The sequence below is a fragment of the Temnothorax longispinosus genome, chromosome 5 (genome assembly GCF_030848805.1).
Source record: "Temnothorax longispinosus isolate EJ_2023e chromosome 5, Tlon_JGU_v1, whole genome shotgun sequence".
Taxonomy (NCBI): Eukaryota; Metazoa; Arthropoda; class Insecta; order Hymenoptera; family Formicidae; genus Temnothorax; species Temnothorax longispinosus.
Window position 1 is genome coordinate 2,374,686 of NC_092362.1, and position 23,293 is coordinate 2,397,978.

A 23,293-nucleotide genomic window follows, 5' to 3' on the forward strand; every position below is an offset into this window, starting at 1 on the left:
GAAATATTTTGTTATATATGTATAGTTATTCAATAAAATTATTAATAATAAATAGTTATTAATTTTTCTGACAAACTCGTCATTCGGAAAAAGTTTTTGAGAAATTCTTCAATTCGATGGAGAAGGAAAAATTAATTAATTTCATATTGTATAATTTTTCTGTTTTTATCTTCAATTTTACTTATTATCGAAAGAAATCCGGAATTTATTTTTTACGTTGATGTAAAATATCAATTATGCACGAATATTTCACGTAACGCAACATGTAAGAGTCACCTAGACTGGATGTGTCATAAACATATTTATTCTTTTTCAGTTCTCATTTGCAAGGAGCAGTTGCTTTCGCTATAATAGAGTTTGTGAACTGTACTATTATATACTCGTGCATTTCGTAACGATATCACTCGTTCGTCGTTCAATGTAAAATGTAGAAGCGATAATTTGAAGCCACGTACAATTCGACGTATAGATGTACTTTTCAATTTTATGAACACTTTTAATGCTCGTTGTATTACTTGTATTATTAAAATGCAACGAATGCAAATTAAAGTAAATTAGAAATTGGAAATTAAAATTTCCACACGTAACAGATCTCTTTTCTCTCTTGATTTTATAAGAGTTATATTTTATGTTTGCACGAATCTCTGAGCACGATACACTTAGTGCTGTATTATTTTCAAATGTAGAGCCAGTAATTACTTTCATTAACCGTCGTCAACACGTTTATTAGTCCGAGAAAACTAATGTAATTTAACATTGCGGTGAAATATGGATATGCTATGACACGTGTAATTAATTCAAATTGTTCGCTCGTGTTAAGATTTTGATTACTTCTCTTACTTTCAAATTACTTAGAATTTACAAATTGCGAATACTGGAAACAATAACTGGAAGAATAAGAAGGATCAGAATCTTTAATACTAATTCGATTATTTCTTAATTTAATATTATAAAATAATTTTATGATTTTCTCTCTCAAATCTCTACAATATTACTTACATTTACCATATTCAGATTTTATACTTAAAAAAGAGCGCAGCACATATTCGCTAAAACGTAGAAATCGCAGCGTCGATTTATTTTAAAATTATCCGAAATAAAATGATTAATTTAACACTCGTCGCGTTGCAACTTTTCCAGTATAAAACGCACCATCGAATCTAATCAAAATAATGTACGCGCCATTCTTAAAATTGAATAGTTTGAAAGGTCTTCGAGATAATTTTAGAAAATCGTATGCTCGAAAAAGAAATCTGATATAAAACTCACCGTGACGAAGAGGACTCCAGTTCCTTCTTCAAATGCAATTGCCGAAAACGTGGAGCGATCGCGAAGGAAAACGCGGGATGGACCGTTGTCGAACCGACGACGAAACGGCACTGACCGTGTCGGGCCAAGTGCTTGACGCGAACTACTGCGAGTCTGGACGAGTCACTTGCGAGGAGTCTGCGCGGCGTCGTCCGTTACTACTCGCCGCCCACACAGGCTCTCTACAAGTCTGCAGGTCCTCTTTTCACTTTCTCCCGCAGTTCTTTTCATTTTTCCTGCCTCCTTGAATTCGAAAGATACGCAATATTCGCTAATAGGAAGTACGCGCCAATATTTCTTGTTAAAAGTAAAAAATTTTCCTTGCTTTTCTGCGGCACGAAAAAATTTTCCTTCATTCTCTTCAGTCTCGATGAATAAACCGATTAAGTCCTCAATTAGGTCTTTCAATGTTATTAGCGTAGCTTAACGTAACATTAAATTTCTTTTATCTAAGGAACTAAATAAAAATATATATCAAAAGTACTGTTTGTCAATTAATATATTTGCATGTGGACGATAAAATGTTATTGATTTTATTGTAGACTAACGAAAATACGCTATTTCGGTATTATTCCGCGCGATCATTCTCGATTTATATCAATTTAACAATGTGTGAAGTAAATAGTTTCGCAAATAGTAGCGGAAGACGCTTCAAAGACTTCTTCTCCTACGACTTAGTCGACGTATTTCGCAAAGCCCGAAGTTGTTCTCCAGAATTTCCGGCACGAATATTATTTCCGGATGATCACCTTCCAATGCAATTATCTTCTTGTTGCAGATTTCGGATTCTGTGCTAGAGTGAGGCATGTCGGAAGACTTGTAAGTCGTTCAAAACGAACTTTCCGAAAGCGGAAGTTTCCACCCGCTGACAATCAAGCAACTCCTCGCACAAGGGCCAGGATATAGGCTGCACACTCACGTACGTAATAAGCTGCTGACGTTCAACGAAATTACATGTGCAATGTTCTTGAAAGTTATGCAAAACTAGAGAAAATTTCCGCCGAAAATGTTCGTTGAATTTTCAGTTTTTGGAAGATACCGTTAACTAAAATATTCTAACTGATATCTGCAAATTTTTAATGACTTTTTCTGTTACGATAATTAAGACAATGCATACCTTTTATCTTAGCGTTATTCAGTTTATTTTCCCACGTAATTTCTACTACTTCCGTAGTTAGATACAATATTAATCACAATTACGAAGAAAGAATTGTATTATAGTTCAATCATTATAAAGTTAAAATACGAACTATTTTGTTACAGCTTCCGTTTTCTCGAATGATATTTAAATGAAAGCTCTCTCTGTTGACCGATTAATTAATCAGTATCTAATAATCGTGTTTCATGTTTAATAATCATATATATAAGGCTGTGATAATACGCGAACGGTGCTTTCTCCTCGCGGTGTGGCGGTTTACTTACGTAATAGTTTACTGCTATACATACTATGTAGCAGTCGGCAACTTTGTTAAACGATGTTGTTACCTCTCTGTTGTGAGCGGTTTCTCAGCAAGTTGGTCCCATAAAGTCGCGCGCTACTCGCAAACACTTCGCGATTAGATCAGCAGCAAATAATCATTTATCAAACAACACAAATCGACAGAATGTGGGCATTATCTTAACGATCGATAGATCAAGATCGGCTGTGGTCGTCACATTTCTAGCGTTTAATATTATATAGTGTTGCGAAATAATGTACACAATTGTTGCTTTAGTCTATCATCGTTTATTGTATAAATATATCACCAAATAATATTATGTAGTAAGATTGCGTCTGCGTAACGCGAGAAAGAATGCGATAGAGATCGAACGGAAAGGCTACGGTGAGGGTAAAAAAAGGGGAAAAGGTTCGGGCAGGGGAAGGGGAAACGATATGGTGGACTTAAGAGAAAAAAGTAATATATATGTAACTTGTATTGCTGCACCGGGAAAGTTTTCATGACGCAAGCAAGGAAAGCCGTATATTTTCCTGGCAGAAGCAACAAAGTAAGTAGCAAACCATCCGCGCCATACTTCTACTCGCGTAGATCGATTGGAAAGGAAAAGCAGGTCGCAAGTTCGATCCTGAAAGCTTCGTCGTCACGAATGCATTCGCTCTTCTTTTTTTTACATAATATAGTAAAAATATATCTCTTCGATTTCTAGGAAATATCGTTATCATCAGCAGTATCATTTATAATCATATCTCGTCGTCATCGTTATTATTAATATCAACCTCAATTAACTTATATATCACTAGAACAATGGAAAATTGAACGCACCCTTCCTTTACGCACTACTCCAAGGCTTCGAGACCATAGCTTTGAGAGAATTTGTTGAAGTATTATTTAAAAAATTGCTTTAAATTATATATTCATCTCAAAAGAGATAAGAACGCTCAATAATAATATCGAATTATTGAGTTTATGAATTCTTTTATGAAAACTGTAGTCAAGTGTCGAGATATGAAAACTTTTTGACTGGCTATTAGTTTCGCCATAGAGCTGTGCTCTCGAATGCTATCCGGAGGGTGATTACCTTTCGGCTTAATCGATGAATCCACAGGTAAGGGAAGGCCTCGTTATTCTGATTCTTCGATCGCGATCGCGCGCCCGTGCTTTCTAACAACAAATAGGAAAATCTATATCGGACGTTCACACGATCTCCGGAGTGATCGAATTGACCCATCTTATTACGCATTTATGTATTAATCTCGACAATTTCGTACGCATCGCTCTCACGTGTTTAAGTCGTTCGATGACGCAACGGGAAACGCTTTACCTTGGACATCTATTCTACACCGTGAATGATTAAACGCGATCGCTCAGATGTTCTGCGAGCGTTCTAAAGGGTTGAAAGAGATGTCTCTTTCCCGGTAAAATTCCCGCGAGACATCAACGGCTCGTACACGATTACTAATCCGATGAATTTTCGGAGGGATTCACGTTCCCTCGCGGAACTAACTGCTTCGAGGCAAAGGAACTTTCCCTCACCCGAAAGACTCGGGCACAACCCTGAAAATATTATATATACATCATCTCTTCTACTTCGCTTCTACCTTTCGTCTAACTTTTTTCCTTTTATTATGGCAAGTACGGAATTATTCGTTGCTTGAACTCTCGCAATCCGGCTGAAAGAACGAAACGGGAAGGAAGAGAAAGAAGGACAAGCGTCCTCGCGCGTGTGCGTGGAATCGTACTTTCAGTCGCGCGTTTAGCACCAAATGGGATTCTCTATCGAGTTAGTTACGACGATTGCACATGTGATGTAAAGACAGAAATGAGTTGTATTTAGCGTCAAATGCGCGCCAAATTCTGGCAACGAAGAAAGTTAGTAATACGGAGACGTTCAACGATGAAATAACGATCGCGTACGACTAATAACACCTTATAATAACGACCAAAAATCGACCACGTAAGCATCTAACAAAAAGATAAAATTCAACAATGCCAATGTATTCAGCACATATAGGCCTATTCACAACTGAAGTTGTCGTGCGCCGCATGCTAATGCGAATACGTGCATATTACTTTTAAGGTATATACAGAAAGTGAATGTGCACAATAGAGAAAGATGTTCATATGTGCATGTTTTAGAAAAATTTTTTTTTCTTTGTAAGATTTTCCAAAATCGAAATTCGATTATTGTTTCAGTCGCTTGCGCTGCGGCAGTTTTTTGTCGTTCACAAAATTTCTTATAATAGCCCATAATTAAAAAGTCTTTAATTAAAGGTTAATATATCCTTTGTATAATTAAATTTAAGAAAGAACGAATTGTTTAATATCTGCAATATGACTCGCCTTATTATTAGCTGTCTTTATTTTCTCTTTTTTAATTGAAGAATTAAACCTTAATCTTCCGTAAAAATTCATCTAAAACAATTTCGATAAAATTATCTAAAACTTCTGCAATAATTGCACAACGGGAACAATTTCTTATGTATTACATCATTTGGAAAAAAGTATTATCGAGTATATATAAAACGTATGATAAAGTAAAATATGCATTATCTGCGTTCCAATGCAGAATAATACATACTAAAATTTTCGAAAAATCGTTTATCGAAAAATTACTTTTATTTTACATTTTATTTTCTCGTAGCTCACTCCACGACAATAGAGTAAACTACGCTCTTCGATAATTTTATTTGCAAATGTTACAAATCGCATTCGCGCGGTAATGCATATCCAAATGTTAATCTTGGCTTCAATACGGCTTGCGAGACGTCTTCCGGTGTGAGCAGGCCTTAAGGCATCGACCAACGCGCTGATTACGACCGCTTCGATCGATACTCGATCCCACGGCTCCCTCCCGATCGGATGTCCTTTTCTTGTCGATCACAGATAATTGCCAGCCGACGAAGGGGCTGCAATTATTGCACGCCGACTTCCGCAATTTGCCTCGCCAATCGTAAATGCGAGTCGATCTTTTTCAAAACGGGCTCATTAGGACTTAAACAACTCCGGCGAAGACACCAAATTCGGCTAATTGATTTAAATTCCTACGGTTTGATCGTCCTGCTCTCTCCGTATGCTTTTCGTCGACCCGCAATTTAATATTATACTTCGTGTCACTCGAAAAAATTTTCATCGAACAATCACCGCGCAAGCCCTAACCGAATCTGCGGCTTGTTGAACCTTTAATATCGCATCGGCTGCCAGACACCGGTGTTTTCGTCCCGACGGTAGTAATGAGGTCTGTTATCTCGGAAAACGGTGACTGCCGGAAATTGATTGTCTTGGATATACTTGAGCGTCGCCCGCACCTGAAACAGAAATTTCGTCGCTGCTTAACGATGCGTGGGGAAACGCGGCGCAATTCGATTTATCGCTCAATGCCTTCTATCTCCTCGAGGAACTAACGATAACGATGTCGCATAGCGTTTCGAATGGGCATTACCTGCGATACGAAATGTGGTTGCTCCACTTCCGGTGACGTGGACAGATGCTGCAGGATGAACTGATCGGTTTGCGCCAGCCAGAGATCCACGCCGCGCAGGGGGTCGTAGTTAAACGGGCCGATTCTAAGTAATCCCAAGGCGCAATCGTATATGTCCAAAACCTGTACACGTAAACAGAATATAGGTACACGTGCAGTCTCAACGGAATGCGTCAAATAAAATATCGCGCTTAATAGACTAATAATATTTTATTTAATATTATTAATCAATTGAGTTATTATATTTCATTTAATACTAGTACTTAATATTTTTTTGTCCGATTGTGGGATTATCAAGTTTTAACTTTTTCTTGTTTCAATTGTAAGCCATTAGTCTCGTTCAGCTGCAATAGGGTGTCGTTAATGTTAATGCAAAGTTGCGTACACGCACCTGCTGACCCCCGGTCAATTGTCTGGCGCACCTCAGTGCCTGATCTGGACCCTTGTCGGGGAAAGTCGCGGGAAAGATCTCGCCGGTCTTCACGTTCAGCCCGATACCGTAGATCAACGGCCAGTGAATCCCACCTCTCACGGTGGTGTTCAACTCGCCCACGCAGCACAGCGTTAGATCGATCTCCACCGGTTGCTTGTGAAATGCGGCTAGAAGACGATCGGGTCGGTTAACATCCTATATAGATATAGATAGACGAAGTCGAAGGCGGCAATTTCGTTCTATTTTTGGATATAATTATATAAATATAATTAATTTCAGTCTAACTTTGATTGAATGTTCTATAGGAAACATAATATCGTGACGTGAAAATTGAGTTCTATTCCGTTTAGCTTATCTTTTTAGTCCATTTTGAAGCAAGTAAATGATTGAAGTGGATATGTTTACGAATAAAGACAGGAATAGAATAGGCATAATTATTTCTATACTAATTTATATATGTTAAATTTATATAGATTAAAAATATATAAGATTCTCCGAGTCATAGATAATAGGAATGCCGCATAAGAAATAGATTTTCACGTACAAAGTATATTGTAGAATAATTCCTCGGAATAGTTTCTCGGATCGGAGTAGCCGCCGACCAACTGCAGCTCCAGGCGACCTTCGGGATATCCGAGGGCGAGTTCCGTTACCTTCTGGATTATTCCCGCCGCAGCATCTTCCGTTCCAGAGCCGTCAAGGTGCGCCAGAGCGGCGGCGCCCGAGCCTGAAATCCAACATTTGAAAACGCGATATTCGCAGCCCTTAAGATATTAAAGCCAAGCACGCCGACTTTATTATTATTTTTCTTTATTATATGAAAATAGGGCACATATTAAGCGTCATTTTTATCCAAAATTATTCTTGAACGTAAAATATTTATGTTAATAACGAATATCCGCCTGCGAATTAGTCTCGGTGCAATGCACCGGATGAACTTTGTGTTGTTACTTTTATGAATTATCATTACTATTCACGTCATTGATCAACGAGCTTAATTGCGTATTTATCGCTGAAAAGATCAATCGAAAGAAATATCAAAACGGTCAAATGAAATGAGTTATCACCGCTTGCGCGCTATTATCTTTTTGTGACTGCTCGTTACTCTTCTACCCCTTCTCCCTTTCGGAAAGAACATGTCGATTAAAAGGGAAATCAATTTTCAAGTGTTTAAATATCGCTACCAGGCCAGTAATTATCGCAAACAAGCCGATCAGTCCTCTCGCCATTTATCGTCGAATCGAGATCAGAAACGACAAAAAACACTCACGAGGCGATTGAAACGATTCAACATAAATCCGAGAGCATCGCGCTTCCAGAGTTAATCACGGTTCGTTAGATATGCAATTGGTCGCCTTAAGGATAAGAACAAAATGGAACAAAAAGTAACGATTGGAAACACGTGAGAATGTTTTTGCAATGTTAGAAGAGATTTTTAAAGATATGCGATTGACGCATCATAAACTGCCTACATTTATTAATTGGAAAACAAACAAACAAACAAAGGCAATAGTAATAAATTTTTGCAACAATAAATTCTGAGCGCAATAAATTTCGATCGACTGTTGCACGAGCGCAAAGTAACGAGTGGACGAGAAGAGCTCGCGACAAAAGGACTCTTATATCGCGAACTGTTACTTAATTACGTACTTTCGCAGTCGCTTTCTACCACGGTCGTTATTCACGCGCAACCTTAAGACGATCGGAGACACCCAGCTCGTGTCGCGATGTACTATCGTCTCAGCAGGAGAAAGCTAAGGGAAACTTATCCGACGGTTTCGTTGAGAAATATAATATAATGTAATAGGCTCTTTGCAATACGCGTTATCGTTCGGAGAAACATCTAAGAAGTTCGTATGATTCGTATCGGTTATAAATATCGAAGTGACGAAATACGCTTAAAAAATAGTCGTATGATAATTTTAATAAATTTTTTGCGCCCACGAGAACACGCGAGATTATAGCATGTTCTTACTTGTACATACCTTGCTGATATTAAGAAATGACATTATGGAAAATTGCGCAAGTAGCTCGTCGTTTTAGTTTTATGAACCATAAATTATTTCCCCGAAGCTCTTTAAACTTGATATCATAGGATTAGCAAGGCATTTAAATGACTTCGTAATATGAACGTGAATCGTAAGCTGAATCGGAGTACTTTTTCCTTCCAGTTCGAATGGCAGAACTGGTTCTATTAAACGGTTCGTCTTTGCGAAAGAAGTGGCGTTTCGCATTTTGCGCGTTACGTTAGTCGTTATATCACGAAGGAGTCAATGATCGTGCGAACGAGAAGTAAATCATTTTTGTGCCCGGACAAAGGAAATAAAAAGCGATATAACGGAAAGTCCAAAGACGATCGCGGGCGTCATGGTTCTCGTTTAGTGATATTTTTTACAAGTTTTTGCTCGTTCCGCGACTAATTTACAGTCCGAGACAAGCAGACTGTAAATGAATTTCCTGTCTTTTTTTCTCTCGACTCTTTACTTATTTCCTTTCCTTCACACTTTCAGAAATCTATACTAACAATAAAAACTGTTTTGTAATTTTTTCATAAAATGACTTCCAAATAAGATGCTTATATTTTCATTGATATTTTGGCATCGGTTGTTATTATTATATAATTTAACATTAATTTAAATTAATTTAAAATCTATTTTTTTCAACTAAAATGCCATCAGAACAAAAATAATTTCAAAGAATTACAATTGACTTTAAAATAAAAATTTTCGCGCAAATTAGGCTTCTGATATTTAAACAAATAACTGTAATAACTTTCTCAAATCTTTGATATAAAACACGTGCAATATAAAAAATCTTAATAAAGAAGCCCTATTTATTAAAAATCGATTCAACTTCGTCCAAAAATATATTAAGATCGGTGATATTGATGAAATCTCTCTGTTTCGTATTAAATATTTTCCAACGACGCGCGATACCGATCAAACAGTCGCGCTTTGTCATTGCGTTATTCCGACCTTTTTTTCTTTTCATTGTCGTGCCGCAAGCGGCCATTTATATGCAACCGGCAGCTATTTTATAATGAGCACGATTGTACTTTCAAATATACTCACCGGAATGCCTGACGACAACGATTATGCACGTGGTCATGTCGTCCGAACCGAGGATGCTCACGTTCTCTGCGAAGGGAAAAAGGAATAATCGTTACGGAGGAGCGAATACGGCGCGGCGGTGCTTCGAAAGACTGCGGATTGTTAGGATTATTGCGATACGGGGCAGGGACTTTACATAATTATGTAAGAAACATTTTTTCGTGTTTCAAACGTATACCTTTGCCGATGGTTATTCTACAGAGAAAGGTATTAAGATATTTCACGATATCGCAAAAAAAAACAACGCGTTCTTGCTCGTATTCCTCTTATTATTCTTAAATCAAGTTGTATCTCGCTTCTATCTTTCCTCAAATGTTTATTGCACGTCACGCGTCGCAAAAATTGTAAAATTAAAAATATGTTCTTCTTTTAAAAAATTATGATAATTTAGCTACGTGTGCACAATTTGTCGATTTAGCACACATCTGTAACATAAAATGCTACACTATATTACGCTACGTTACACACGAGAATAACGGTCGGTTTTTATGCGATAAAAAAATTGCTGATAAAGATTTATTATACATTCCGAGAAAAAGATAAGAAAATCTCCATTGCGAAGCATTACCAGATTTATCCAGCGAAGCACGTGGAAAGATACGTCTCGTTACGAGATTTACCGCACCGTTGTTATTGCAGCATAATAACGAATCTCGGTTATTTTTGAAAGTTACACCATCAGAAAAATTGGACTATAATTTACAGTTGTGTCCGATAACGCGCAAAATAATGCCCGGCATCCGGTTGATTTATCACTCGCGCGCGGCTGTTTCTTTTTTTTGTGTTCTCATAATTAAGCGCAATCACAGCTGGTACGTTGACGAGTTGCGTCAATCCCGCGATATCGCAGCAAAAGTAACCGGTAACACACTCGATATCTCCTTAAGAGATAACCAGGAGATCGCGTGACCATTGCATCAGTAACATGTTCTCTCTGAATAGGTACCGAGATTATTTTTCGAAAAGATTACGTTCCTCTCTCCCGCAGGGATGACTGATACGCGCAGTCATTTGGGTCTAGCGAACCCACGGACCCGAGCTCAATGCACTGCCGGACACTTACATACATTTACACGTCATACACACATTTTTGTGAGCGACAGTGCAATAAACGTTTCAGGAAAAAATGAAAGCAAGATACCTGATTTTAAAATAAAAAGAAGAATTAGAACAAAACCATAGACGCATTTGATACAGATGGTGTAGGATAATGATAGCTGAATCTCATTATTTCTATCTCTTAAATATAAAAAAAATTGCTTTGAAATAGTAGTAAAGTATATTTATTAATATTTCTCTGACTTTTAAGCATCATTTAATAATTTTATCGTATATTTTAATAACATAATTGATGGAAAATTTTTTTACTTTAAAAAAACATGAAAAGATTGGCTTTATTTTACGACAATGACGTCACTATAAAATCATTTTTTTTTTTATTACATTTGTTTGTATGATACTCCATGAAATTAACGAGGATAGTCTCTGAATTTATCTAAGTTGCTCTGTCCTCAAAATTTAAAGCTGGTTCATTTAAAGCTGGATCCAGATCAAGGAAAGAGCGCGAAAAAACGTTTGCCGGCGGCCGATGCGTTGGCATTCATTGAAGCAAGTTGTTCGTTCGCTGTTTCATTATCTTGGATCCAGCTTGACGCGGCGCATCGAGATGCGCTGCACTTACTGTCGTGCGGCAGCGTCGCGGCCATTTCTCGTTGTTGAACGTAGAGGAGGCCCACCGGGCCCACGAGTTTCGCCGGCATCGAGTGCAGCTGGGCCGCGCTCTCGCGGTACACCGGATGGGCCGCGTACAAGGACCTGCTGTCCGCAGGAATCTCTTCCTGCAGAACCACCCCGCCCACCACCAGCACCATCCTGCGAAAGCGAAACGAAAGCGATTATACAGCGAGATAGAAAAACAAACGTTTTATCGCGCTTGAGGTGTTGCGCACTGAAAGACGACGCGCGCACACGTTCAACGTGCATGAAATTAATTCCGCGGAACAATATGCTCGCGAACGATTAATAATTTATGCCAGCGACGGCCATTCCTCGCCGTTTAATTTCCATTTTATTCCTCCATTGACGCACGTGGTCTTAGAAATCGCCGCCGCCGCGACGACGCGAGATTTCTTTATCGGGCAAAGTTCAAATTTGTCCGAGAAGTGCGTTGAAAAAACGTATCTGACGGGCAAATGGAAAAGGCGCGTTTGAAAAACGTATATCTCATAGATTCCTCCGCGATTGTCTACGTATCTCCTTCGTCCTCCCCATCTTTATCCTATCGTATAAAAAATATGTTAATGCAACGCCTCGAATATAAGCGCAGCTTGATTCTCGCAACGTGGTAGTTAGCGGCAATTATCGCACTTCAAATTGCAATAATCCTGGCTAAATTGCGTCTAGTCGTCAAAAAATTAAGGCCGATCAAAGGTTTCTGATCGAAACGCGGTCGTTCTCGTTCTACTTGGGGCGTACACCTCCTTGTAAGTCATTTGCAAAGTGACTGGCCCGGTTGTACGTGATCTCGCGTGATAAATCACAACCGCGGCGGATCATTAAAATCAATTTACGGCAACCGTAAAGCAAAGTAGCCGTCGCGCGACGCAACAGGCGGGTGTGTTGAACGTCTGGCTTATCGAGTGGTAAATTCGATCCTACGAGGGTAAATTACCCTCGTATTTCGATCTTAACAATGAGGTCCTCAAGTATATCTCGCATACACGATCAAGACTGGGCATTGTGCGACAAAGTCGGGCGTAGAGTATCGGACTCGAGATCGCATTGTCGGTACCGGGCGCAGTCATTAGTAGTGTTAACAATCGCGACAACAAATGCCGTTGTTTAAACAAATTACAACATTAAACTCAACCTCAACTTAACTTACACAGTAAAAAATAAAACGTAATTTTAACATATGAACCGCTATACACAAGATTTTTTACTATGTCGTCTATATTATGTTGCTTTATTCGATATTATAACACTGACATTATTAATTCACAGAAAAAAAGGATTAGCTATTTTGCAGCAGAGCTATAATTTAGCAATAGTAGCAAAACTTTAAGAACTGTTTTGTTACTATTGCCAAATTATATCTCTCGCTGTAAAAAAATATAGCTCTTGCTGCAAAAAATGTTAGATATCCATATTTTACAACTAGATTTGCTATATAGTAGCAGCTAATCCTTTTTTTTCGTGTTGTAATATCGACGTTAAATCTAAAAAAAATCTTTGACAAAACAGAATCAAATTACTAAACAAGACAACTTGGATGACAAGTGTCTCTTTAAAAACTCTAATCGCGCACCCTCCCATTGTCTTTTTATTAATATAAATTGATGAGTTGTGTTATTAATCAAAAAATCATCGCCTCGCTAATTAAAGCATCGATGATTGATCGTCATCGATCTTCCTTCGATTCTGGTTGGCAAGAGTTCGCGCAAGGATGACAAGAAACATGTTTTCTTTTATTAGTAAGAAAAAAAAAACGAGACAGGCTCTGCGAAGAGCGCGCGCGCGCCACGCGTTTAAATGCAGAATAATCGCCAATTATGTCGACGGCGCTCGCAGAATGAAAGGAACGCCACGAGAAATATGAGGTTTTCGCAAAAACTCGTCGCGGCGTCCTCCGTGTGCGGCGCGATTCGTGGCAAGGACTAAAATAGATCCCTACGATCCGCGTGTTGTGCAGCTGCTTCTGCGAACGCGCAGAAATACGCGTGATGGCAAAGCCACTCGTATCACTTCTCCGCGACAATTTTCAATTTTTATTCATAGCGTAACTGTGTAATATACGAGAAAAACGCTACGCTACTAATTATCAGCAAAATGTCTGTAAAATTTAACCACGCGAACGCTGTAAATAAATCTATTATTTCTTCAATCACGACGCATTGCGATTATTTGTTCGTCATTATCATAACGACGTGAAGGTGCAAATCACAATCAATCTTTCAGGTTGCCGCGAGGACGTACAGGCTGGCGTAAATTAGAAGATTAATTAAGGAACACGCGAACGTAACTCTCATGCGTACTTGAAATAAATCCCCAAGTACGCGTGCACTTTGCATTCGCGATGCTAGCGGTTAACTCGACTTCAATGGCTGTCCCCCGTAAGATCCGTAATTATATCTCGCGTTCTCTCCGCGCCGCTCTAGAAACGAAGGAACGGAAAATTGCAGCGACCAGCCCGGCGGTATCTTACCCGCGAGCCGCGTAGGTTTCGGTATTAGGGAGCGCGGTATACTGTAATCCGGATGAGATAATTGCATGTTTTGTATTCGGTGGAAATATCGCGGCTTAATTATACGGCGCGCGACATGCGATGCATACCGCTCCGTTGCTTGCTCGCTAGGAGCAACTTTGTGTTGCGATTCGTTCCATAAGTGATGTACGCCGCGTGAAAATCCTCCATTTGCTCCGTCGTTGAGTTACAACGGACTCAACGGGGTAATTTGAATTTTTGGAGATTTATGCGAAGCACAGCTCCACCCATTTAGCGTCAAACCCTTCTTCTTATTTTGTTACAATTTGCTATTTTATTTCTGGATATATATGTTACAGTTGAAAATTCCATTCACGTGGCAAAAATTATAAAATCAACTTAAAATAAAATGCCGAAATTTCGCTACTAAAGAAATAAGAAGTATAACTTGACAATAAGTTTTCTTTCTCTAATAATAATTTCTCAATTTCTTATTGTTAGAACGATATTTTCGTTTTAAAATAATTGCCTCGCAAACTTTGGCTTACGCGATAATTATCTTTCTAGCGTTTCTCACGAAATGGACTATCATGCCGGAAAAGCAGCGTTTGGCACTTAAACGCGTAGTTTTAGCGAAATTAAGAGTGACACGCTAAACGAAACGTAAGAAATACGCGGCACGAAATACTCTCGTCTCCGTAATTATTGCACGCCGCAGGAGAGACAGCTTACGTGTGATTAGTTGTATCACAGGCGGTTGTTCGTATAATAATGAGACAAACGTGCGGCTGTGTCGCTCGGTTCCGATCGCGAACTGTCACGTGGAGGCTGCGGCTATGCTGACGCATAATTCGCGAGAAACCGACACTATCGCGTGACATATCCGTGCACACGATGTACGTGGCTGTTTTATGTTATGAATATTATTCAGGGAAAACCACTCAGACGCGCGAGTTTTCATGTCGCGACATTATTATATCAATTTCTCGCGGTGCGATATCGCATCAATAACAGGCGTATTGCGGCACGCTGTTTGTACGTGCTATTATCACACGATTATCGGACGGATTGCGTCGAAATCGAATAACTTATAATACGTTAGGGTGATAAACAAAAGACGAGAACGATCAACGGATCATGGGTTTATCGAAACCGAGATTAAATATTAGTTCATTTAAATTATCATTACGACGTAAATAACTTGCGTATCTCATTCTCTACGACCTGACAGCAACTCACCTTACTTTTTTAAATAGATTTTCTTCTAATAAAATCTCTCCGTAACGATTGCGCTCAGGTGCAATGGGATAATATATAAATAGCACTTGATGTATCTTTCATGCAGGAATATGCGTCTCTTTATTCAAACTTACAGTCCTTGTTACACTAAGCTATCGAAACGTTCCGTTATTAGAATTCTACAAGCATTTCATCGAGAAAAAAATTTAACACAACTTTCTTTCTCACTTTTATTATCAGCCGATATTTCTCTCACGCAATGTTCTCAAATTCACAAATATCTTCCATCGTACGTTACACGAGCGTTGCCATTTCAAGAAGCATCTCGATCCTACCGATTTATCGCGATTTTAAGCTACGTTGATCCTCGGTATTACGGAGATTAAGAATCAGAAATCATTCGGTCCGCACCTTAATGCGATTTGCTCTCAATCACTGTCTGTGAATCGATCGCGTGACGCTCCGTGACAACAAATCCCGGATTTCGGAGTTTCTGCCGGATATTTTGAACGCGCAATCACTTCCGACTTATAAAGACGCAGCCGAAACGACAAAACGAGATAATCTCGCGTCGATCTCACGAGCGTCGATTCAAGATCTAGCTGAGCCGCGACTAAATTCGTCCGCGCAGTTTTCATTAAGTCGTCGCCGACTGTCCCGGCGCTCATTAACAAGTCGCGTTAATTATGGCCTCTGTTATCAGCCGGCGCGGCGATTGGACGGCTTCGTGGATGCGGTGGGACGGGTTAAAATCCAAGAGGGACCAATCCGGGCCGGCCGGTCGATCGGATATCGGGGCACCGCGAACGAGAAAATAACATGTTTGGCTTTGTCGGCAGGGCTTAGGAATCGAAATCGCCTCGGCCCCACTTTTCTTTTTTTTTTTTAATTTCTTCTTCCTTCTTTTTTTAAACTCTTTCTGTTTGCGCCGGTGGCCGGCCGACTGGTGCGGTGTTTCGTGGGAGCAGGTTTACGGGGTAGTCGAAAAGTTTAGATCACTGCAAATCAAACTCACGCAAAACGCCATTGTTCACAAGCCTTAGCAGCCAAAAGTTATTATTAAAATTCGATAGGAGAGAGAGAGAGAGAGAAAGAGAGAGAGAGAGAGAGAGAGAGAGAGAGAGAAAGAATTATTTTATGAGCAGAAAAAGATAGCAGGTGACAAACATTAAACAAGTTATAATAATTATTGGAATAAAAATATTTTGTAACAAATTCAAAAAAAGTCTGTACATTAGATTTAATTCACAAAATTATACTAATTATTTACACGGATCTTGAAATAGAAAACTTAATAATGAAATAAGATCTGAATTGTTCCACGATGCTGGACGTTGGAAGCTTTCCGAGTATAATTATAGATGACTGCGTATTGAAAGTCTTTTCTTTCCGTGAAAAAGCGACCGAGTGGAGAAACGGGCGACACGATAGCATCTGAATATATGTAGATATATGAACAGAGGTCAACTGGCGTATATTTTCACAATGAGAAGCGAGAGATACCTGAACGACCTGAATAAGCAGCTGCAGACTCAATCTGGACTAAAAATCGCGCATGGAATAAGAATAAAAAGGGATATAAATACCAACTTCACTTGGTGATAGAGTAAAATTCTCGAACGAAACCTGTGGTCTGAATAGAAAAAGAAGATTATCCTCTGATCGAGCGCTTGGGGTTCGATTTTACTGGCGGCGATTAATTCTAATCTTATCTCATTATTTGCTCTTACTCCTTTTATATCGTAGCCGAAGAAAGGTCTTGAAGTAAAATAACTTCGATTAACTAACTCTACTCTACCTAATCTTCGTTGATTCTCGGGATAAGGCAACAGATGAGTCTAGTTCGACGATTACCGCCGAGATTACCGCAAAATGCTGCAATTTTATTTTTTCGTCGGTTAAACCCCAATAAAATTTTAACTTGTTGATTATAATTCAATTTATTCAATTTACGCATTGAATTGTATTGGACGTGAAAGCAGTGAGGTGCTTTCTTTCTCCCCTTTCTCCCCGTTAGTTCATTTCTAAAGCGTCGACTTATGCTCTCTACTTGAAATAATCCATTCAAATATATACGAAGTCACGTTCTCCTTTTTAGCTATCTGAACAGTGGCATCGCACCGCTGAAGTCATTAGTCTACCTAAGCCTATGTTAATTTCTTTCCCCTTTTAAACTCATTCCGTATTTGTTCGATTCGAGCCGTCGATAAAATCGCTTCGGAATACGCGACGTACCTTTTTATACCCCGTGACGTCAACGACACTTGGAAAACAGCCTAATGTGAGTCCATAAGCACAAAAAGTTTAAGCGACGCCGCCGCGAATATAGGAATACAAGATTATTAAGATAAAAATTTATTCCGTCAAGAGGCGTTTCAAATAAATACCAAGGGGTTAAGAAGATTCACCCTTCGAAAAACCGGCTGCCACGCGAGGAGTCCTCTCGTACAAACGAGTGTCGTGACAGCGCGAACAGCCTTCCGAGCGTAATCGCGACTGATCGAGGGATCGGAGATCTCCACCCCGAGACAATCATCAGCCACCCTCGAGGGAGGCCGCGAACGACGTGGACGGAGGGCGACCTCGGGGACGCCGATATCATCTCGACACGGTGGGATTAGGCCGCGTATAGGAAACGTTATCGACGAGATCTTACGGACGGATCGACAGACGGACGGGCGGGTCTCGGGGGAAAGAAATGCCTTTACATCAGATTAAGGCGCGGAATCTCGGGCGCGGATCTTCCGCGATCCTCGCCGGAACGAATCGCGGCGGTGCCCGGTACAATACCGGGACGGAGAAGCGGAGCAACTCTTTCGCCGGAACGCCCCCTCGTTCCCCGGATCGATCCCGAACGATTTACGGCGGGGATCGATTTGATCGACGATCAAGAGGACCGCGCGCTCTCACCCTGCGCCGCTTCACCTCGCCTCGCCTCGCCCCGCGATGTCGAGCAGTATTTCTCTGGCCGCAAGGAAGGGACGGAGATATTAACCCTCTCGGACGGCTTTTAACACTCGATACTCGCCGTCGCTGATTAATGCCGGCCGTACTTTTCCGTGTAAATGTGCGAACTGAATTTATCGCGTTCGAAGCGAAGCTCGGACGCATCGGATACTGAGAGCCGATTCGAAAATGCTTGATTCTCTCCGTTCCAAGTTATTTTCAATTTTGAAAAAAAAATTGTTCATTAAATTTGATTTAATTTATGGTACTTCAATGTTTTAGAGACTGTGCGTGAAAGGTTTAACGTTCAATAAAATTTCACGATTAAAATTTCAAATTAATATAACATATTGTTACTTAAAATTATATTAATACATATGCCATTCGCGCGATTATATATGTTTATATAACAATTTTTATTGAGAAGAAGGCAATAAATCATAGAAAAAATATTTATTCTGGTGGTGCAAAGTTACACCAGAAAAAAAATCCGTAAAATATTATAATTGAATTTTTAATTAAATTCTTTTTATATTTGGTCAATATTGTCTAACAACAATCGATCTTTATCGTCTGTCATGTACAAATTACAATTATTCACTATAAAAACTGATATTTGGTATCATTAGAATTCGGTGTTTTACGCGCAGCTGGATATAGAATGTGACCGTTGTTGTAGAATAATGATTAGAAATTAGATTTCGCTGCTCGTAAAAATTTCCTGAAATTGAAGAGAAAAACGCGGTCTTCCGATCGCGACGAGGACAAGAGGACTCGAGAGAGCGCCGAGTCGCGAGAGCGAGGATTCCCATGACGCGCGGAAAATTAGAACCGCCGCGCGCGCGGACGATGAGATTATATGGCGCGGTAGGTAGGTATGGCCATTGTTGTGTGCCGACGAAAATTACACTCTTCAAATTCCATTGTATCAGATTGCCGGCCACGCCGCGCCGGTAGAATTTCTACGTCGTCCTCGTCCTCGTCGTCATCTCCCTCCCGTCATCTTCTGAGTGTTCGCTTTCGATACACGAGGTCAGATTTCATACGGCCGGTGTCATATCGTCGAAATCGTACCGTTTTATGCAATGAGACATTTACTTTTGAGTTCAGATTCTCTTTTTTTGCGAATTCATTACTCATTTCGCTCACGTATTTTATTATAGAAAATAATAGCAAGGGAAATATGCTTCTCTCTCTGCGTTAAAATTAAGAAATGAAATAAAATTCAATGGTTTACTCCTTCATAAATCTTCACACTTCTTAATTTTAATTTTAAATGAGGGACAGTCGCGGAGAAAACCAGACTCTATATTGTAATGCGCTGCAACGAGAACACTTATTTTGAATGTCTCGTTTGATTTAACGTCGGGAGTTCTTACTTCGCACCATCGGAAGATAATACATATACATATGCGATGTAAACGAGAGCGATACAAAAATCGAGAAAGCAAAGTCATTGAGATAGCGTCGGGCATAAATGTCTTCTCGCAAGTATCTGGAGCAGAGATAAGCACCGCGGAGCCTAGGATCAAAATATACAGTTCCGTTAAAAGACGACTCACTGGCTCCGGCGGCTAATCCGGTTCGATAAATCGGCTTTGCGGTTTAAAAAAAAAAGTCAGCGTAAACAGCGATTTCGCGGCGAGCTTGCAATATGTCAGCCCGAATGCTCGCGATTTATCAAATTTCGTTCTTCTCATTCAGCGGGGGAATTTTATCGAATCTCTGAGATATACGCGCGAGCGACAATTATTCTTAGTCTGAAAACGAACTTATCTCACTTCGCGAGTATTCGAAAACAATTTACAATCTTTCTTGCTGTAATTCGCTCTCTCAATCATTTATCTAAATTGCTAAAAAGTGTCGCAGAATAATGTCGAAATCCGTGTTGATCGTAAATAATTCAGATAGATCGAAGTGCTATATAGATAACTAATGTTCTTTATCTTTAGTTACATTCAAATAATAAATGGTACTTAAACAGTATTTAAACGGAATTAATTTTTTTCTTTACTGCTTCAATAATATTTTTTGAATCTTAAAATAATATCTTTCTAAAATTTATCTTAGTGGCTAGAAAAGCTAAAATACCGATAATAACGCAATTAAAAGAAAGTTTGCACAAATGTGTTGATCCTTAAAATTTCCTCACTTAGATTATTTCATCCGCGTCGGATTTAATCGCGAGTCGTGATTTAAAATCGCCGGGGCGCGACAGAAGAGCGGATGGAATTACGGCGATATTGATCGATCGAAAATCAGCGATGAGTATACACAATTATTGAGGGGGATGGACAGAGGAGTTAGACGAGAGGAAGCTATTCCCGTTCGGGGTACAAAGAAGGTAAAGAGAGGACAGAAAGAGGTCTGAGAGCAAAATGGCGGGGCCCTTCGTGACCGTAATCGGCCGACCGGGAGGAGGCCGCTCGGATCGAGTCACACGGAAATCCACTTGAAAAGTAGCCATTACCTTAATTATTGGCCTTTCTAAGAGGCCGTGGCGGCGCGGCGGGGCTCGGGATACGCGGGATTCCGCGTATTCAGTACCAGTCGCCGAGGGAATCCCGAAAATCCTCGGGATTTCTTCACGACGTTCCCGCCACGGGATCGAAGAAGATAAATATATAGCTTTTCGATTTACGATTCAATTAGAAAAGCTCTCTCTCTCTCTCTCTCTCTCTCTCTGTGCCTAAAAAATTAATATTACTTATTTTTAACAAACTACAAAAAATGACTACATTCGCACGAAGCGACCTTGGCGTTTTTTTTTAAATCGAAAAAGACTTTATCATATATCCTTTTGCAATTACGACCCGTTCGACGGAAAATAAAAATCCGATTCCACTTTCTTATCAATCGAAGAGGTATCAATGCTCGCAGAAATATGTCGCAGCTCCAGGGACCAAGGAGGTCGAGGCCAATTAAATCAGCGGAAATAAAGGCGAATCACGACAATCGAGACTTAAATCACGGCGAGAGAGCTGAAGTGGTGCATCCTCGCGGATTAATTGCGATCGACTGAGAGTATCCTTATTCCGATCGAGAGAGCGGGGAAAGCGGGGTAATTAAAACCAGAGTGGAATTCGAATAAATCGGCAACGGACGGGCGTCTCTCGGACAGGCGGAGGAGATCGATGATCCGGGAGTAGATCGCTTTAATAACCGCGTATCGGCGTGTTCACGATGCCGGCTCCTCGAGCGAGCGGAGACTCTCATCCAAAAGGATCAACGAAAAAGCCCCCGATCGAGCCGGGGCATCGCTCACTTAAGGAATTAGCGGTAATGGTGGTGCAGCGCTGCGCAACTTTGTTGCACGCTATTTCATAATGCAACGCTATCGAAAGCAGGGGGGAGGGAAGGTGGAAAGTCTGCGGGGGTAAGTTAGCGTACCGCCGGTAATTCATGATGCTTTTGCACGGGTCGATCGGCGGCCGGTGGAGAACCGATACATCCGCCGAGCGAAGTTTTATTTTTTTTTCACCTTTCGATTTCGTTTTAATGCGCCTTCCCGCCTCTATTTTCAGTATCTCGCTTTACCGAACTTCGTGCACAATTAGAATTTCATCCACAGCAGCCCTAACAGATTAAATCTGCAAAGATAATCTGTCAAGATTTCTGTATCTGTCTTTACAAATTTAGACGGATCGTCTTAAATTCATGACTAATGATTGTCATCATACATTCATCGATCCACCGACACGCATCTCTTACGCGTCCATCGGTTACGAGGAAGATACACGCGAGAGGCGTAAACGCAAGCGAATCTGCGACTGACAGCAGCGAACAAACGCCGATTTATCCGCGATCCCCGTCCTTTTCAGATCGTAATTTTACAGACCCGTGCATACCAGAAGGCACTCTTGTCCGTTTCTTCCTCCCTCTACCTCCCTCGCGCGACGGTTACTCGCAGAATGCACTCTAGGCGCGTAATACACGCGCACGCATGCACGCACGGCACGCATCACTCGTGCCACGTACCCGCACACGGGCGCAATTACATTCTGTGCGCAGTTATTTATTTAAGCGTGCAAAAGAGCCATTAAACGGATGCCTCGCGAGTCACCTTCTTTCCACGCAATGTCGGTATTCTAATGGCCGGCGATTCCGCCGGCGGCGGCCCCGAAGATAGAGTTTGTATCGCGAGAGTCACGGGCATCTTTTGTAGATGCCGTGTTGCCCGTGTTCTATTGATCCAGCAGAAAATTGCGAGACTTATAAATGCCTCAAGACACGCTTGTGGATATTAATCATCGTAAAAACTGTCGCGAAACTTACGTTTAATCTATCGTTAAAATTAAAATCAAGTGTATCCTTACGTATGTGTATTAATAAATCTTACGCTGAAAAAAAGATTAACTCAAAAGGATTAAAGATCGCTCCCGATTTAAACGCTCTTTTCTCGTTGGCCGAGACGCGTTGGTAGCGCCTCGGAGATTTCACGTTCATTAGAGTGTGAATGATGACCGCGCACGGGGACGTTGCGGAAACTCTAATGCGCGTTAAAATGACGTCTTCTCCAGTGTCTCGAAACACGAGGATATAGCCACGGACGGATGTAACCGAGATGCCCGGTATCGGGCATCACTATGCCGTATATAATACGTACACGTCGTCTCGCGGTCGCGGTCCTCGAGCCTGATTATCCCGATGGAGATCCGTATCTGGTGGTAATTAGGCGTCTAATTAAACCGGTTAATTAATCACTAAGCGCGCCGTATGCGGGGACCGGACACGACGTATGGTCACCGCGACCCACCCGATCGTCGACATTTGGAGATCGTTATGCGAAATTATTCGCGGTGAAAATTACCTATTACGTCATATTTATGTATACATTGTACAATTAATAAATTTACTCCGCATTCGACGACGAAATCTGACGGTACCGTTCGCCAGTTCGATTAGAAATCGCGAACGGAAATCGCTCGTTGCGTTTTTTACTCGGCGGAATAAGCCGCCGATCTGCTGTGAAAGGACAATCGACAATAATGCCTTTATCCGTTCGACCTGGCATCGGTCCGGCAAACTCTCTTTTTCGTCGGTGGACACACGTTCCCAGCATCAATGGGCCCCTGTTTCTCCCACATCATTTATCGATCTCTTGCGTTCCTGTCTTTCCGATGGAAAGACTTTTCT

The 23,293-nt window shown here is 40.5% G+C and overlaps 2 protein-coding genes and 1 long non-coding RNA gene across 10 annotated transcripts in view; 1 reads left to right on the forward strand and 2 right to left on the reverse strand.

Moving 5' to 3' along the window:
• The window catches only part of LOC139812906 (GTP-binding protein Di-Ras2), an 88,606-nt gene extending 87,183 nt beyond the window's left edge, over positions 1-1,423 (reverse strand). For 3 of the 4 annotated variants that reach the window (XM_071778090.1, XM_071778089.1, XM_071778091.1), the window contains exon 1: positions 1,270-1,423. The gene's annotated coding sequence lies outside the window, so the exon portion shown is untranslated. The remainder of the gene's footprint in view (positions 1-1,269) is intronic. The other variant, XM_071778092.1, reaches the window with a different exon arrangement.
• Positions 1-23,293, forward strand: part of LOC139812912 (uncharacterized) — a 132,711-nt gene that overhangs the window by 81,581 nt on the left and 27,837 nt on the right. The window contains exon 3 of the long non-coding RNA XR_011731975.1: positions 2,087-2,227. This is a non-coding gene — a long non-coding RNA (uncharacterized lncRNA). The remainder of the gene's footprint in view (positions 1-2,086; positions 2,228-23,293) is intronic.
• Ntan1 (N-terminal amidohydrolase 1) overlaps positions 3,012-23,293 on the reverse strand; it is a 48,258-nt gene continuing 27,976 nt past the window's right edge. The window contains exons 1-7 of one of the 5 annotated variants that reach the window (XM_071778085.1): positions 15,623-15,863; positions 11,450-11,640; positions 9,730-9,795; positions 7,203-7,385; positions 6,617-6,825; positions 6,187-6,348; positions 3,012-6,052 (exon numbers count right to left, since the gene is read on the reverse strand). In XM_071778085.1, coding sequence (XP_071634186.1) covers positions 5,927-6,052; positions 6,187-6,348; positions 6,617-6,825; positions 7,203-7,385; positions 9,730-9,795; positions 11,450-11,639 — 936 coding nt within the window. In that variant the 5' untranslated portion in view covers position 11,640; positions 15,623-15,863 and the 3' untranslated portion in view covers positions 3,012-5,926. Of the gene's footprint in view, positions 6,053-6,186; positions 6,349-6,616; positions 6,826-7,202; positions 7,386-9,729; positions 9,796-11,449; positions 11,641-14,704; positions 14,831-15,211; positions 15,864-23,293 lie in introns of those variants that run through there. The other 4 variants (XM_071778084.1, XM_071778083.1, XM_071778081.1 and 1 more) reach the window with 4 other exon arrangements.